Source organism: Eptesicus fuscus, chromosome 14 (genome assembly GCF_027574615.1).
Source record: "Eptesicus fuscus isolate TK198812 chromosome 14, DD_ASM_mEF_20220401, whole genome shotgun sequence".
NCBI lineage: Eukaryota > Metazoa > Chordata > Mammalia > Chiroptera > Vespertilionidae > Eptesicus > Eptesicus fuscus.
The window spans coordinates 3767401-3785147 of NC_072486.1; the positions used below are offsets into that span (position 1 = coordinate 3767401).

The following is a 17747-nucleotide window of genomic DNA, read 5'->3' on the forward strand; positions in this document are numbered from 1 at the left end:
ACTTCATGTGCTGTGTGCCTTTGCCAGCCAGTCCTTTAAAGGGCAGTAGAGGGAGCAGGTGCTAACAGACACGAGCCAACATTTAACGAGGGCAAATAAGCAGGCACTTCACATGGACAGAAGGCTCTGTCCCTCTGTCCCTGGTCCCAGCTCCCGCTGTTGTCTGTTTCTTTGTTCTTCCCTTGCCTTTTAGTCTCTTGTATCTCACTTTTTGGGGGACTAACTTGCTCTATCTGTGTCTCTCCTCTTTCTTTTCTGCTCTTACCCCCCTCCCCCCACTCCTGTTCATTGCGCTCAAGAAAATAACATAAGTAGGACGTTGAATTGGAATCGTAACCTGGGCTCAGGACATGAGACCGTAGAAAGCACCAAAATGGCTATAGAAATGAAATTAGAGTTTCAGTTTTTGAAGACGTCGCGACGCCAACGGTATAAGGCAATCTTGTCCGAGAACAGATCCTCCCAGGTTTTCCTCTAGCTGGGAAACTGTGAGGTCTGTGAGGTGAACCAGATTTTCGCAGGTGGAATACACCTTAACAAGTGTTCTCTTTTTCTAGCGCAAAATAGGACTTTCAATTAGAAGAAAAATGGTGTTTGTTTCTTCTGTTTTAGAAAACGGAGATTTATTGCTGTTTTTACACAGAGAACAGGCACTGTTTTATGTCCTCGGTGTCAAGAGGAACAGCTTTCGCGATAGAGATGACTCACCTGCGCATCCGGCTCAGGTTAATTACCGTTATCTGGCGTTTTCACAGAACACGCCTGGAAGCTGCCTAATTGCTCCCTCCTTCCTTATCTCTTTCTCCTTCGCGGAGTTTTTCTGCCATAGATAACTCTCCAACCTGGCGCAGGCAGGGCGGCTATCTGGCCCATCTTTGTGCTGGTGTACCGGGAAGCTCCGAACGTTTTAATTTCTTGGTAAATACCACTGGACAAAGAGAGAGCAAGCTGGCCCTGCCTCTGGCCATTGTTCTAGTTTATTAGAATCACTTAGGATTTTGGCCTCTGGGTAATGGTGCCATGGAGATTCCCAGAGCACTAAAATTGTGTCCTAATTTAGTCTTTCATTAGCTCAGTTCCAAAAAATGTTCTGCACTGTACAGCGCAAATAGGGCAAAGACAAAAGCGCAAGGCTTATCCCTTCTGTTGGTGAAACACTAGCCATCCAGTGGACATCATGTGTATTTGTTTGCTCACTTATTCTCACAAAAGCCAAACAGAATTTAAAATAAAGGGATCAATGGAGATCATTTTTAAAAATCATGTTCACTAAAAAACATTTAGCAGTCTGGTATTTTCTGCTGTCTTTGTGATATTTAAGGCAGCATAATTTTTAAAACATATACATTTTGATTGATCTCAGAGAGGAAGGGAAGAGGGAGAGGTAGAAACATCAATGATGAGAGAATCATTGATCGGCTTGCCTCCTGCACACCCCACACTGGGGATCGAGCCTGCAACCCAGGCATGTGCCCTGATTGGAATTGAATCTTGATCTCCTGGTTCATAGGTTGATGCTCAACCACTGAGCCATGCTGGCCGGGCTACCCTAAGTTTTAATATTTTAACATGTTTCCTTCCTAGCACAGGTGGTTCTCATTTGCCTTAAAAGGGTTTTACAAGGAAGTTATATTATTGGAAGGCGCACAAATGCTAAGCTGATCACCTATTTTCTGGCATTCGTCATTGGCAAAGCCACTAATTATACTTTTCGGTGTGTAAGAACTGAGTATGACTTCAAATGAATTAAAAAACAGGGGGAGTGTATGCCAGTAGAATGTTACCTCTAATCTTTTTTTTTTTTTAAGCTATGTCCCACTTATTCCCACTGGACTACACTAATTTATTGTAAGTAGTTTGGCAGGGTTTTATCTATAAGTTACACCTACTTGGAACAAACAGCGTCCTTGTGTATTTGTGGGTGGCTATTAGATTAACCACAGAACGTGTATGCACGTATGCATAACCCATAGACACAGACAATAGGACAGTGAAGGCCTGGGGAGGGGGTGGGAATGGGGTGGAGGAGGTAGTGGTGGTGGTGGTGGGGGGGGGCATCTGTAATATTTTCAACAATAAGGAAATGTTTGAAAAAATTTAAGATGGGTTGAGCTGTTCTATAAGAGGCATTGAATTATATGGGGTGGGCAAAGGTGGGTTTACATAATACAAATAAGTAATACAACAATTAATGAATAATAATACCAGAATAAACGGTGTTTCGTGGACTCACAACTGCAGGCCTACTTTTGCCCACCTGTGGCCCTGTGGCCCCCGGGGTTCCTGTAAGGCCCCGAGAGTCCCCGCCGGCCGGATGCCCGGCCACTGGACAGGGCCAGCGCCTTTGGTCATTGTCTTGGTGACACGGTGGCCCTGGTTGAGCTGGTGCTGAGCGGACAACAGCAGAGGAGAGCCTGAGGCGGAGGCTCTTGATTCCGCCGCTAGAACAAAGGCCTCCGGTCGCTCCAGGCTCCGGCCGCATCCACTCCCAGCAAATCTGTGGGAAACAATAGACGGGCAGCGTTTTGCACTGAGTACCTTTCTGCAGAGGTGCAGGAATGCGTCTGTATTCCCCCGTGCGATTTTTAAAGTCTAGTTTCTTAGCTCAGTCATGTGAAAGGTCTCCCCAAAGCTCCACACTGATTTCTGTCCTTCTCTGGGAAAGCCGTTGGAATGCTACTTGGTTTTTGAGAAACCGAACTGCTTTTGACTTTGCTCTTCGCATTCAAAGCACTGAGGTGGTAATTTAATATCTTCACCCCTCAAATCGAATCATTTTTCTTGCTCTCATTTGCTCGGCTTCTTGGCTTATCAAGCTTGATTACATGTGCCTTTTCTTACGTTGAGAAATGCGGCCTGAAAGTGTGAAATGGGAAAATGGATCTTCCTAAGTGTATGAAGCATTTTGGCAGTGTTTTGGGTAAGTCTTATTTTGCATGATGGAAGATTATAATTCTGGCTGATCATTTTTTTGTGTGTGCCATGATTAGGAAATGGTGAAATGAATCATTGGCAGTAAGTAAACACCGATTTAAAAACTTCTTTACTTCAAACAAAAGGAAACATCTTTTCAAGGCATCTAAATGGCTCTTCTAGCATGATGCTTAGTATACATTTGCTCTAGCATGCATCCTTCTTGGGAATTGATTTTAATTTTTTTTGTTTGCATCTTTGTCAAACCACTGTACACGCTGCCAGAGAACGGAGCGGGAGGCACTGTCACGCCCTGCCTTCCACAGACTGTTGCCTTGAGAAGCTGCATTGAGCCACTGCAACTTTGCTGCGTTCCAACCTGACCAGACTGTCTTTTGCGCCCTAGATTTATTCCTCTCTCTCTGCTGGCAAAAGGTTGAGTTGTGTCCCCAGAAAGACATAGTCAGGTTCTAACCCAAATCCTGTGAAGGTGGCCTCATTTTGAAAGAGGGTCTTCGCAGATGTAATCAAATTAAGATGAGGCCACAATGGCATTAGTCCAATGAATGGTGTCTTTAATTAGAAGAAGGGGAGGGAGATCTGGGCATGGAGACACAGCCGCGTGGGAGGAAGGCTATGCGGTACCTTCTTCTAGCAGCCCTAGCAAACTACAGTCATCCCCTGTCCCTTTCCTTAAATGAAACTCCAGGACACATTCCCAGCTGAAAACCATGCGATCTACCAATGGACGTTCTGGCTTAGAAATTTATAAGGAGTTTATCTGAAAATCTGGTTTTGTAATTTTGAGCAAGTTTTCTACCCTCTGAGAGGTGCTTAGCCATAGTGTCTTTTAATACTTTATTCTAAGGGTTGGCTATATGGATTATGGCTACTAGAACTAACTCTGCTTTTGTCATTTTATTCCTGTCTACAAATAGTGTTTTTATTTTTCTCCAGCTTCAGTGTATAAAATAAAGCACGTTGGAGGTCAGCTTAACTGTGCACCAAGTCCTCACTTTTCAAAGGAACACACAACAGCAGCCACAATTGTGTTGCAAGGAGCCTTTTCTTTCTTTTTCCAGAACTCCATGATACTGCTTGTAGTATTTTGATTCTAGGCATGACCTTTCTCTCCGGTACAATACTGATAAGCCCCCATGCAAGGACCTAGTTAGCAATGCCTTAGGGTGAAATGGTATAATAGAAGTGGGGGTTGTAGAACTAAATGCGAATATCATTGTAGTTGTTCTGTTTAGATGTGTCCCCAAATGACCATTTGGGATATTCAATATAGTAAATATATCTATGACAACCATTTTCTTAAAACCAAAAACAATCTTTTAATTACTTGTTATAATTTGTTTTGGGGAGTCAAAAAAAAAAAAAAAAAGAGGAGAAAGTGAGAGAGACTGGGTTAAATGTCATCGCACTATAATCCCTCTTCATTATTTCCCATGTCCTCGAATATCAACATTAGGATGAAGCCCGAGTTGCCTTAATGGGGACATAAACAATGAGATTTTTTTCCCCTGATATTTGTAATGGCTGTGGGGACATGTTATTGGAATTTTCCCTATAGCAACATATACTTTTAACTCTTAGTTGTTTTTATTGTTTGCTTTATGGTTTACTGACATATCACTTCTGATTTTTCATGTATAAGGCTAATCTATGGGATTTTAAGGATTTTCTTCATAGTTGTTGGAAGATCTTATAAGAATTGATAAAGTAAATTGGTTCTCTTTGTAAAATATGTTAACATTTTGTCAATGCTAGATTACCTTCTTGAATTTAACTTGTATTTCTTGGGTGATCAACCTCTCTGTGTTTAAAGTAGGGGAAACATATAGCTACCCATGTTTCTCTGTCTAAAAATAGTTTATGGCAAGTAGACATGCTTCTTGATTTAAGCAGTGTGAGGATGGTATTTGGCTAGTTTCTATATGTAGTGCAGATTAAATAATCAATTTCAATAATAAATTTGAATTAAGTTCCTATATCAGCATGTTGTGATAAGTAAAACATTTTAGACCAAGAAAAAAAAAAATCCATGATTGTCTGAGTTTTATGATTCTTTGAAAGTATGGCTTGAAGCTGGGACTCCATTAAGTAACATAGTTAAGACATATTTGTGAAAATAGTGATATACAACCAGAATGTCATTCGGTAAAATATAAGCCCCATAATGGTGAAAAGTGTGACTGTCCTCTTCCTTTTTTTCCAGTGACTAACAGCCGTACAGTAAATATTTGTTGAATGGAAACAAGATAGTTCAATGAGCAGAGTAAGGAATTATAATTGTAAGCTTAAGCTTGCTGATGTGTGGTTCCACTTAACACTTTTTATTTAAATAAAAATTTAAGAACTGAAATCAGTATCAAAAACTGATCTATGTTTCATACATGCACTTCTTTTTATTTTTTTCTGTTCAAAACGATCTGCATGTGATTGGTAGCATATTATTGCTTGGCATTGCTGCCCTCCATATTGTTTTAATGCATTTTTAGTCTTAGTTTCAGAAAATCTGAATTTTGTTTTGTAGTGTAAATTAGAAAATATGTAATTTCTTAATTTTTTTTTTGTGAGAAAAAAAATGTTTTCTTCCAGACAAGATGAGGGGATCATTTGGCATTCATGTGGGTCTAACCTTTAGAGTTTTGTTATAGGTAAAGTTTGCTGGTACATCCACATGGTATCACTAAATTGTAAGTTCTGTGCTTTGAGTACTTTAACCAGTTCTTAGCTGATTTTATGTGAGATTTAGAGGGTAACATAGGAAGTATGAAATGCCATTCTTGTTATTGAAACAAATGTCTTTTCTCTCTTACTGGCAGTTTAGATTAAATTTTAATCTAATAAATACATCATGTTCTGCTTTGAGCATCTGTATTTATTTGGCTGTAATGAAATACTTCATGCCAATGATCAGTATTCGGTGTCTATTCAGTGCACTTGTTTGTTACAGTTTTTCTAAGAAGATGCAGCTTGTAATGGAATCTCAGCTTTATGCTAAGTTTGTTATCGTTCGTTATGCAGATAGGTTTAAAGGACGCATACGAGATCCCCGAGAAACTTCTTGCTGACCTATGCAATCCCTGCATCCTAATAGGTCATATTTCAGCTCCTATATTTTGACAAATAGCCTGGCTCTAAAAAGCCCTGTCCGTGGTGCTGAAACATCTCATGATGTATGAGCGTGTCTTGCTGATAAATTCTAATGTCAGCCGCTGTGTGATAGCGATACATCAGGTTGTACAATTTATGTTTGGGAAACACATGGAATGAGCAAGTCTCATATTTTCCTCGGGTTAAATTAACACAGTCTGTCCTTTCATTTTAAAGAGTTCACGCCAATTACTTTCTACGTAGTGAAAAACAGCTAGGGTTTAATTAGAAACTGTCAGGGCTACCACAAAGGTGAATGCCTAGTGTTAACCAATGAATGGATGTGCCTGCAGGACTGGAAACGTTTCCTCGACAGTGGCATGTTGACGCCACGCAGGAAGCTACTGGAAGAAAAGTCAAACATTTGATTACGAACAGGCACAGCAGCAATTAACGTGGGAACCTGGTGGCTTTGTAGAGACAAGTGATTTGCCTATAATAAGTATAGCTCATTATCTCAGGTGTTTTTTATTGTTCCAGGATATTTCCTTTGTACACAGACACTTTTATTTTGCAGGACGATGGTTTTTTGTTTGGAAATATGACTAAAACCCTAAAAGATCTTGGCTGTTTTTTCCCCAGTAAAACCCATGCGTTTTCTATATAAGACTCTTAAATAATTAGTTGTGTTCTTGGCACTTCCATTCAATGATTTTCAATTTTTTTTAAGTTGTGTTTTTCTGGTGCTTAAATATAGTCATAGGGAACTGCACTTGATTTTTTTTTTTTACCTCTAAATTTGTCTGGGAAGCTTGTTATTTCATTAAGAAAACTGTCCTCTTAAATTTCTGTTGAACTCTGGTATTATCTGATTCATGCCATTTCATTTTGGGTTGAAGCAAGTAAAAGAGAGAATTTCCTAAAATTGAGCCTATAAACTTCTATTAACTCCATAGATTTTAAAGGAAAAGTCTACAATCTTAGTCTTGGAAAAGCCTAGTCTGCTAAAATTCTAAATTTCATTGTTATTCTGGGGGGAAAAAACATCTACTTTGATCGTAACAGACTTTGTCAGCACCTATAAGGTTTGTTGCTGTGCACGTGTCTAAACGCCCTTCTTTGGGGATTATGTAGAACATGTTGTTTCATTGTGATGTTTGCCACACAGCAGAATGTTAGATTTTTTTGCTTGTTATTGCAGTGAAGTGCACTAGGTACTCAGAATCACAGAGAGATTTGGAGATAACACCTAGATTGTAAGTCCTGCCGAAATTTGGCAAAGTTTTCTGCAAAGCAAGCATCTTAAAGTTGAGTTGCTAGTAATTATTAAAATAAGACCTTCAGATCCTCAGATATTGATTTACATTATGTGAAATTAATAATTAAACCCACTACAAAAGTTTCTTGTTAAGAAAAGAAAATCTGCCGAAACCGGTTTGGCTCAGTGGATAGAGCGTCAGCCTGCGGACTCAAGGGTCCCAGGTTCGATTCCGGTCAAGGGCATGTACCTTGGTTGCGGGCACATCCCCAGTAGGGGGTGTGCAAGAGGCAGCTGATCGATGTTTCTCTCTCATCGATGTTTCTAACTCTCTATCCCTCTCTCTTCCTCTCTGTAAAAAATCAATAAAATATATTTAAAAAAAAAAAAAAAAAGAAAAAAAAAAAAAAAGAAAAGAAAATCTTTCAGTTAATAGGGGATTTCTTTATGTCACTAGTTAAAAGGTTGAATACAATGTTATGGTTGCCTTTCAATGTTGATAAAGTGCCTCCTCAAATCCAGTTTTGTGCATTATAAAAAGGTAGCACCAGAACCCAGTAAGCGTGTCTTACGCTCAGCCCTTCAGATTTCATTATAGATAAAAACACTTTTCTAACATGTGGTCATTTCAATGATATCTGGTCAGATGACATTTCCCAGAAATTATTCTTTATTTAGAAACAAAAACAAGACAAAAGCAATTGATTTTAATCCAAAATGTATTTTTTTTTTCCTTATAAAAGAGGCCCACATATTCACGGTGTCTACTCTACAGAGTTCGTCCATTTCATTACACCACGTGTCAATTCAAGTGTATCTGGTCACGGCAAAAACTCGTGGCTAATAGGTGTGATACAACACAGTAGGAGGTATTGCTCAGTTCAGCTACTCTTATATACTTAAAAAAAATACAGAAACGTTTTGTTTTTTTTTGTCCACTGTAGTCCAGACAGAAAAGTTACATGAAAGTTCTAGAAAATGGACTTCGTTTATTTGGTTGCCACGGTACCTCTGAAGCCGGTGGATGAAGATGCTGGACTGGTACATGTTCCCACTGGCCGGAGCAGCCTTGGTGCAGCTGGACCTTCCTCCCAGGAAGTCCTGTTCCTCTGCCTTTTCATTCCCAAGCAGGCCAGCAGCCTGGAGCTCCCCCGAAGTAGGTCTGGTTGGTGGTTTTCAGGATATATTTGTCGGCACCCCTATGGCAGTGGCCTTCACTTCCAGCGCCGCCCTTTTCTCGTTGCCCGCTTCCCAGAGGTCGATGAGAGGCGGGTAAAGCTCACTGAACGCGAAGGTCGGCTTCTGCAAGTAGTTCCTCGCGTGGCCACGTCCAGCTTCTCCGATCATGTTTCGCGGGAGGCAGCTGAAGAGACACAGCACACCGATAATCCCCAGGAAGCCCGCGAGGCCGGCCACGAAGGTGGGGCTGTGACTCCTTCCGTCTGCTTCCCCAGCGGGGTCCAACCCTTTCGTGGTGACATTAACACACTGTTTCCTGGTTTTCTGGTCGATGGTGGGGCTGTCGATACAAACGGTATACTCGGTGGAGGGGTTCAGGCGAGTCAGGTTGTACACCCTGACGTTGGACGGTAGGCGAGCACTGTGGGCGGCACGGGACGTGTCTGTCTTGATGAAGGTGGTCCACGTCACGCTGGACCTGAGAATCTTGGAACTCGCTTTCCAAGACACCAGAACGGAATTGGCCCGGACGTCTTCGACTTGAATGTTCAAGGACCCGTTGTTATCTTGGGGGAACGAACCATCCACTTGGATCATGACGGACTTCAAGTCGGCGCCCACCAGATTCGTTGCCATGCACGTATATACGCCCCCGTCTGCAGGGACGATGCCTCTTATGTCCAGGGTGCCCTCAGAGTGCACGTAGAACCTGTCCGTCAGAGTGTGAGGCCCGAGCTTTTGGCCGGAAGGTGTTATCCAGGAGATCTCGGGCTGCGGCTCGGCCGTGGCTCTGCAGTGTAAGGACACGCAGCTCCCGGCTTCTAGGTCCAGGTTGGAAGGGAAGCTCTCGGGCGCGATGAGGGGGAGGCAGATTTCCATCATCTCCCGGAAGTGCACCTGCCGGACGTTCTGGCCTTGGAATTCGGGCGGGTCCACGCAGAAGAGCGACTCGGGCTCCATGAACCGGATGCTGGTCTTGTTCATGTTGATCCAGCGGATGACGCAGTCGCACCGGATGGGGTTGCTGTGGATGCTGATCTCCTTGAGGCTGGGCAGGGCCTCCACGGTGCCCTGGTACAGGGCGCTGAGGGCGTTGCTGTTGAGCATGAGCGACTCCAGCCGGGGGAGCCTGAAGAACGCGTGGGGGTGGATGTAGGACAGCCGGGGGTTGTTGGTCGCCTCTATCTTCCGTAGATCCGGCAAGTTATCCACGGCCAGGCCGTCGATGGAAACCAGCTCGGGCATGTTGTTCATCCCCAGCTCCTTCAGGTGGAGCATGTTGCTGAAGTCCCCCCTGCGTATCCTGCGGATGGGGTTTTTATTGAGATCCAAGAACTTGAGGTTGGCCACTTTCTGCAGAGCCGCACGGGGCACCTTCCGCAGCCTGTTGTCGTAGAAAGAGACGCTCTCTAAGTTTTCAAGCCCAACCAAGGCGTCGTCGGGTATCTCCGTGAGGTTGACGCCCGCTATCACCAGGCTGCGAAGATTGACCAGCGGCTCGAAGTTCATGTCCTTGATTCTGATGATTGGATTCTCCCCAATCATCAGAATCTCCAGGTTGGGGAGGGCGTCAAACCACTTCCTGTCGATGGTCTGCAACCTGTTTGAATTGAGATGCAGCCGGAGGAGGTTGTGGAGGCCGATGAAGGCTCCCGGCGAGATGACAGACAGCGAGTTATGGTTGACGTAGAGCTCCTGGAGGTTGCTCAGCCCCGACAGACACCTCTCGGGCAGCGCCGTGAGCTTGTTTTCCTCCAGGTACACAGACAGGAGCCGGCGCATCTCTCTGACGCTGATGTTGTCGACGGAAGATAAGTTGTTCTGCGACAGGTCCAGGCCAGTGAGGTTCACCGGAAAGTCTGTGGAGTGTTCGATGTCGGCGATGTTGTTCGTCTGCAGGAGCAGGACCTGCGTGTCGGCAGGCAGCCTGGCTGGGAAGTGGGAGAGGCCCACGTCGTTACAGTCCACGGTCCACGCGTCCATGTACGTGGATCGGGGCGTAAACCACGGCCTGACCTCACATGTGCACGACGGTGGGCAATCCGCTTTCTTCTCCCCGGCGTGCACGAGCGTCGTGATTGCCAGGCCAACCAGCACGTGCATCCCGAGTGGCATGTCCTTCATCTTAGCTTCCTCTGCGGAGATGTCACGGGCCCTGGCGGATTCCACCGTCACTGCGGGTGGGTTCGGCGGGAGCTGCCGGAGGAGGAGGGTGGGTCATGTGTCAAACGAGGGGCGCCGTGGAGCTGCAGGGTCTTTCTCCCCGGGGCGAGGTGCCGGTGCCGCAGCCGCACGGTCCAGAAACGTCACACATGTTGCGGGAGAGGAAGCGGCAGGCGCCTCTCGGATAGGATGCTGAGGCACGTTCTGAAGAGGGAGCAGGAAGAGATGGTCACAGGAAATGGAGCCATTCGTTTATTTCGGAGGGCAGGGTTCCAATCCCATTTCGGTCCAGTCCTTGCAGGAACAGCAGCGTGATGCTAATTGTAACAAAATAAAATAAAAAGGAGAAGAGAAAGAATTAGTCCAAAGGAAAATAATACCCATAATTAATATCCATTAAGCAATTACAGTGATCTCATCTGTGACGTCCTTCGAGTTGACAGTTAATTCAATATGTTTCGGTGACGTTAGCCTTGATAGTGATTGGCCCTGACACCGCCCAGGCCGAGAAGTGGGATCTTGAGAAGGCTGAAACTGCATTAAGCATAGCAGACATGCTTCCATAATATTTCTATATTTTATTTGCTTATACCTTGTAATTGTGTTTATTGTATTTGTCCTTCCTTCTCTTTGACGATTAGTGAATGGGAACAAAAGGAAATCTGTCAGTGGAGATGGTTCCCCCCCCTCTCTTACAGAGACAAAATTTAAAGGTTCTAGAGAAATGATACTGTTTAGTTACAAGCAAATGCATTAGCCCGTGGCCCTCAGGTTCCCAGGAGACGGCTGTACAAGGAGCCGGAAGGCCTAGCAATTGGCAGGACTTCCCCTGTCATTCTCCCCTCTCTCCAGCCTCCTTTGCATAAAGGGACTTGGAATTCTGCAGTATTTGGGAGTGATGAGGTCTAACTTGCCGTAGACGTATCTGTAGATTTTCATTTTTAAGTGAAATTCAGATTAATGTTTGGCTGTTTCATCTTCCCCTGAAAATAACTTATATTCCATTAGTCGTTGACAGGGAGAAAAGTAACTTTATTACAAGCAATAAAACAGGCCCTTAGATATTCCTTCTTTTAAATGGACACCGATGTCTTTATCACATAAAAATAAGCAATACAAAACCAAGTGGAAGTTTTGACATGGGCTGCATTTCAAGGTAGCTCACTACTCTTTTTTTTTAAAATATATTTTTATTGATTTTTCACAGAGAGGAAGAGAGAGGGATAGAGAGTTAGAAACATCGATGAGAGAGAAACATCGATCAGCTGCCTCTTGCACACCCCCGACTGGGGATGTGCCCGCAACCAAGGTACATGCCCTTGACCGGAATCGAACCTGGGACCTTTCAGTCTGCAGGCCGACACTCTATCAACTGAGCCAAACCGGTTTCGGCATCACTACTCTTATATGTACACTCCATCAGGGCACTGCTACCACGCCCTGCCTGCCAGGGAATGGCCGGCTGGGCGGGGCTGGACCAATCTTTGTGGGCGGAGCTATGTGACCTGCACTCAGGGTCTGCCGAGGTATCAGACTGTGAATACCGTTCTTTCTTCCATCTCTGCCCAACAGTGATGTTCCTGATGCATCTTTGACTGACTCACAGATAAGACAGGGCCTTCAGGGACAGAGACAAATATATTTGGAGATGTGGTCTCTATGGAGAGAGAGACTTCTTTCTTTAGTAAAAAAATAATTCCCTTGTTTTTTAAGATTTTAAACCATTTGCAATTCAGAATCACACCTAATTTTCCTCTTCTCCGTCATTTTAAGAGATGTGATTTTATCCTGCAGTTCAGAGCAGTACTAAGTTATTTTGAAATAAAAAGTGTCTTTGCTTTTCCTTTTTCCTTCATCGGTTTGCTCATCTATCATTTCTTGAATGAACTTTCAGCTGTTACTCCTAATCTGTTACTTCAAATTTTACTTTTCAATTACAGTTGACATTCAACACTGCTTTGTATGCGTTTCAGCTGTACAGCGTCGTGGTTGGACAGTCATACACTTTACAGAGTTACCCACCTGACACTGTCCATAGTTATCACAATACTAGAGACTGTGTTATCTGTACCTTACACCCTGCGACTATTCTGTAACACCAATTAGTACTTCTTGATAACTTTTTTCTTTTTTTTGCCTCACCTGAGGATATGTTTTTCATTGATTCTAGAGAGAGAGGAATAGGGAGAGATGTATATATTCATCTTTCTCACATAATTTAGGCAATTTGATCTGTCTCATTTCCTAATTTCAATGTTTAGTCGCTTTAACTTGCCTAAATGTACTACTTGTCCAGAACGTGTTACCTGTATACTGAAATCCAAAGGTTGAAGTTCGAGGATAATATAGGAATGAATTACAGGAAGACACATTGGTGGTCACCATCCAGCACACATGGGTTTAATGAGCTGTGCACTGGAGGGAGTGGGCGAGGCTTTAGACTTTAAAGAAAAGTCTCTCTAATAGTAGAGCTGTAGTAGTCTATTCCTTCATTTATTCAGTCGGCATTTAAGGAGCACCTTCTGAGGCCCAGCTATTGCGTTGGTAACTGGAGGACAAAAAGCTGACAGCCCAGCCGGCATGGCTCCGTGGTTGAGCATCGGCCTAGGAACCAGGAGGTCATGGTTCGATTACTGGTCACGGCATCGAACCCTAGGAGGGGACTTGCAGGAGGCAGCCGATCAATGATTCTCTGTCATCATTATGTTTCTATCTCCCCCCTCCTCCTTCCTTCCTCTTTGAAGTCAATTAAAAAACCAGAAGCCGACCTGGACATGCGCTCTTCCCTCCGCCGGTGCTCCGTGTGCAGGGGGAACCCGGGGACCACACGGTCACAGTTCTGTGTCGGGGCTGATGTGGGAGCACAGGGCGAGTTCCCGGGGATGGCTCCGGGGAGCGCCGAGCAAGCCTGACTTCGCCAACGAAGGGGTTCGCTAAACGCTCTTGGCCCAGAATCCCCGGCTGTGTCAAACAGCGCGTTAGAGATGCTAACAATGAAACACGTGTGTGTGTGTGTGTGTGTGTGTGTGTGTGTGTGTGGTGTGAACAGCGCTGCTTTTCATTCTGAAGTTATTCTCCTGAGTGTTTTCTGAAATGTGCATCTGTCGAGTTGGAAACTCTCTTCTGACCTCATTGCATCAGTCACGTAGCCAGATGCCAGAAACAAGCACACGTGCAGGAGATGGATGCTGGAAGCTTTTGGAGATCGGGAGAGTTCTCTCAGTGGTGAGCAAACTCAAGTTTCACTCCCCCAGATCGGCGGGAAGACATGGCCGGCGCGGGCGGCCCCGCAGGGCATGGGCGCCGGGCCTGTCTTCCCCGTCACACCGATTCCTCTCGGTCTTTGGAGCTGACGACGAGGCTCTCGCTGATGGGCTATTTGGCATGGCGGCTTGCAGGCTAGTGCCTAATACCTTACGTGCTTTATGGGGTTCAAAGCCCGTTCTTATTCATCGTTTACTTTACATGGATGTTGACCTGGTGAGTGGGAGGTGCTCGGGTTCCCATGTTGTATGTAGGTCAGAGTGCTGAGACCCGTGTGCCTGAGTCACGTGGTTTGTAAAGGATGGTGTAGGGCTGTAGCTCTTTCCAGTCACCCACGTCGCACAGGCATGTGGAGAGACGATGAAATAACTTTACCACCAAATAGTGTAGTGATTTTCCTTCTCCGCAGGGCTGGCATTTCCCTGGTCTTCAGCTTTTCCCGTTCAGAAAATCAGTTTTATCCGTCTACTCACAGCGGCTAGCGTGTGTTCCCCACTGACCAAACTCACAAGGGGCAAAACCACATCGTCCATGCATCGCAGAGAGAGAGAGAGAGAGAGAGAGAGAGAGAGAGAGAGAGATGAAGGTCAAGAGAATACAAGTACCCGAATCTGCTGGTCAATGCTTTTGCGCCATTAAAAAAGATGTACTTGGAAATGCAAACGATGAATGTGCAGTTTGCTCTTGAATATAGAATCGGAGGCCGGGACGTCAGATTAGAGTTCTCAACCGTCAGAGTCATCAGAAACGAGAGCCTGGCCTGTCTGCCGATGGGGAGAGCGTGCTGTCCCAGGAGCCTCGGGGCCCCTGTGCCGGAAGCTTTCATTCTTGCCCACCCCTCCTCCGTGTGGTAATCATGTGTTTGTATTTCTCATTTTCTCTTACTGGACATAACATGATTAGACATAGGTTATTAGATTATTACCTCAATAGACATGCAGTTATTAGATTCTTAGTCCCTTACTCGAGGATGAGATTTTTATTATTAGGGGCTGTGTTCACCTCTCTTGTGATTTGATTATGTTAGTGCATTTGCCTGGTTGATTAGCGCCTCGCCCACTCCCTCCAGTGCACAGCTCATTAAACCAGTGTGTGCTGGATGGTAACCACCAATGTGTCTTTCTGCAATTCGTGCTGAATGACAACATATGGAATAGTGATGAAGATGACTTTTTCTTCTTAAGCCATTAACAGTAAGAAGCACATAAAAAAGAGGGAAGATGTGCCTCAGACTTTCACAGAATTTTTTCTTATTGCCTGATGGTTAAAACGTGGGGCTCTCACAGTGGCGCTGCACCGTGTCACCTGCCCACCCGACCGGGTTCACGTGACAGGCACCCTCACAAGCCGAGCGGTCCCTCAGGGGCCGCCTCGCTCCCCACGAGAGGGTGGCTTCTGTGTGGCCACCGAGGGGTTTGGGCAGAATAACAATGACAACGGTGGCATTCATTTTAGAAGGACAGACTCCAATTTGTGTCTATAGACATCTATACGACGTTGTTTAAACATAAAAATAGCTATGTCATTAAAAATAAACTGACCAGCTAGCTCATTTTTACCTGTGGGGGATTTTAATGCCCTCAGCCCTCTCACTTTTATTCTCTCTCTCCTCCAACTTCACCTCTCCCACATTCCCCTCTTTGAATACACTGGAAAATAATAATGAACTCTTTGAAAAATGTTTTCCAGCTTAGAAAACTTGAATTACGTAATTATGGATATATTTGTAGAATTTCCCATACTCCATCCATTTGCTGTTTTTTTCCTTCTTCTTCTAAAATAAGAGTAGGAAAATTGTGCTTCAAAAAAGTCAGTATTTCAACCCGCATTTTAAAGGTTCTAGAACTCTCGCTTGGGAAAGTGGTCTGGAGCTTAGCACAGGACAGCTCTGGAGCATAGTAGGCCTTCCATAAATATTATATTTGGGTGGATGGTTGAATGGGCGGATGTAAAGTAGGTAACTTGTGGGTAAATATATATTGCTTTTCTCCCTTAAAATATCGTAAACAAATCATACACAAGTAAATGTTACCAACAGTGGATACATCTTTAAACGATTCCCTGTTTTGAGGGTGAGTATTCATAAATGTGGTCATACTCTTAGGAGCTAGGACCCAACTCATAACTAACTCCTGTTCTTTTCAGTGGTTTCTTTTTTATGTAAAACTATTTTAGAAGGTGTGTGTGTGTGTGTGTGTGTGTGTGTGTGTGTTAACCTCCTTTTAGTTTTAAAGGCAACAGAATCCTTCCTATATTAAAGCAAAATAAGTTATACTTGAATATTATTCAAGTTCAGGAGATGATGTTAATGAAATGCCACCAGGAATGAAAACTGACATCTCAATGAAGTGTATTCTGTAAAGGCTCTTAAAGGGTTGGAGTGAGTGACACACAAAAGTTCAGAACCAGCGCTTCTTAGGCTCCTCGTCTGTCGTCCATTTATTCTTCCATCAGCCTCTCAGCAGACATTTGCCTCGGGCCCACTGCATCCCTCACTGTGCTTCATTTCTAACCTTAGTTCAGAAGATTTTTTAAAAATTGAAAGATTAGAAATTGGCCCTTAATTGAGGCGCTTTTTTTGTGGGTTGATTCAGAAGACTTTTTTTTTTAATTAAAAAGCATTTTAAGATGTGTAATTTTCCTAATGCATGTGTCCTTTTGTGCTTTATGAGTGTTTTTCACAGTATCTTTGATTTTTCTTATTGGCTCCCCCATGTAGATTTTGCCTGAGGGAGAGTCAAAGACCAGAAATGTTTTCTCTGTTTTAAATTATAAGTATAGTACATGTAGAATTATAGTCTGGCCAGCAGCCTGGCCAGTTTAGGCCATTAAAAGAAAGTGACTTTAAGCATATATATATATATATATATATATATATATATATATATATACACACACACACACATATACATACATATATATATACATACATATATATATATATATATATATATAATATGTATATACTAGAGGACTGGTGCACAAAATTCATGCACAGGTAGGTTCCCTAGGCCTGGCCGGTGATCAGGGCTGATCTGTGGGGTGACCAGCAGGGCGATCAGGGGGGCCCCCTGCTGGCACCCACCTTGGCTGGCCTGGGGCCTGCAGGCTGGGGGCAGCTCCTACATTGAGTGTCTGTCCCCTTGTGGTCAGTGCAGATCATAGCAACCAGTTGTTCCACCGCTCATTGTCATTTGGTCTGTTTTCATATTAGGCTTTTATTATACAGGATATATATATTTATATATATATATGTATGTATGTATATATATGTATGTGTATATACATATACACACACATATATACATACATATATATGTATAATTTAATCCTCATGGGAGGATATGTTTGTTGATTTGAGAGATAGATATTAATGTGAGGATCAATTGCCTCCCCTACATGCTGAACCGGGAATCAAACCTGCAACCTAGGCATGTGCCTGACCAGGGATGGAACCCACCACCTTTTGGTGTGTGGGATGACGCTCCAACCACGTCACCTCACCAGGGCTTGTGATGTCTTTAATACTGTGAACACCTGTTGTAACTTGTGATTTCTTTAATCTAAATACAGAAATTGTTTCTGGAGAAGTGGGAACTTAGGACTAAGGCTTTTTTTTTGAGAAAAACATCTTCCTTCTTTAGCTTCCTTTGTTTTTTCATCGTTTACGAAACATTGATTGGACCCCTACTTTTGGCAAACACTGTTGTAGGCCCTGGAAAGGCAGCAGTGAATACGGTGAGCTGTCTACTCACCAAGCTCTCAGTTATGGGAGGAGTAAACAGCAGAGTCTGAGGCGCAGTCGAGCTGCCTTACAATAAGAGAACGGTATGGCACCGCTCTGTGGAGGTGCACAGGAGGGAAT

The 17747-nt window shown here is 43.9% G+C and overlaps 2 protein-coding genes across 3 annotated transcripts in view; one reads left to right on the forward strand and one right to left on the reverse strand.

Annotated features, from left to right (window-relative positions):
* The window catches only part of IMMP2L (inner mitochondrial membrane peptidase subunit 2), a 476087-nt gene that overhangs the window by 218716 nt on the left and 239624 nt on the right, over positions 1 to 17747 (forward strand). The gene's annotated exons all lie outside the window — the stretch shown is intronic.
* LRRN3 (leucine rich repeat neuronal 3) lies at positions 7980 to 10793 on the reverse strand. The gene has a single exon (XM_008147199.3). It carries the CDS (start codon positions 10577 to 10579, stop codon positions 8453 to 8455), a length of 2127 nt encoding a protein of 708 aa, XP_008145421.2. The 5' UTR covers positions 10580 to 10793; the 3' UTR covers positions 7980 to 8452.

What these genes read in the sequence shown, in the direction of transcription:
- LRRN3 (XM_008147199.3), bottom strand. Translation starts at nt 10,579, where the DNA reads ATGAAGGACATGCCACTCGGGATGCACGTGCTGGTTGGCCTGGCAATC.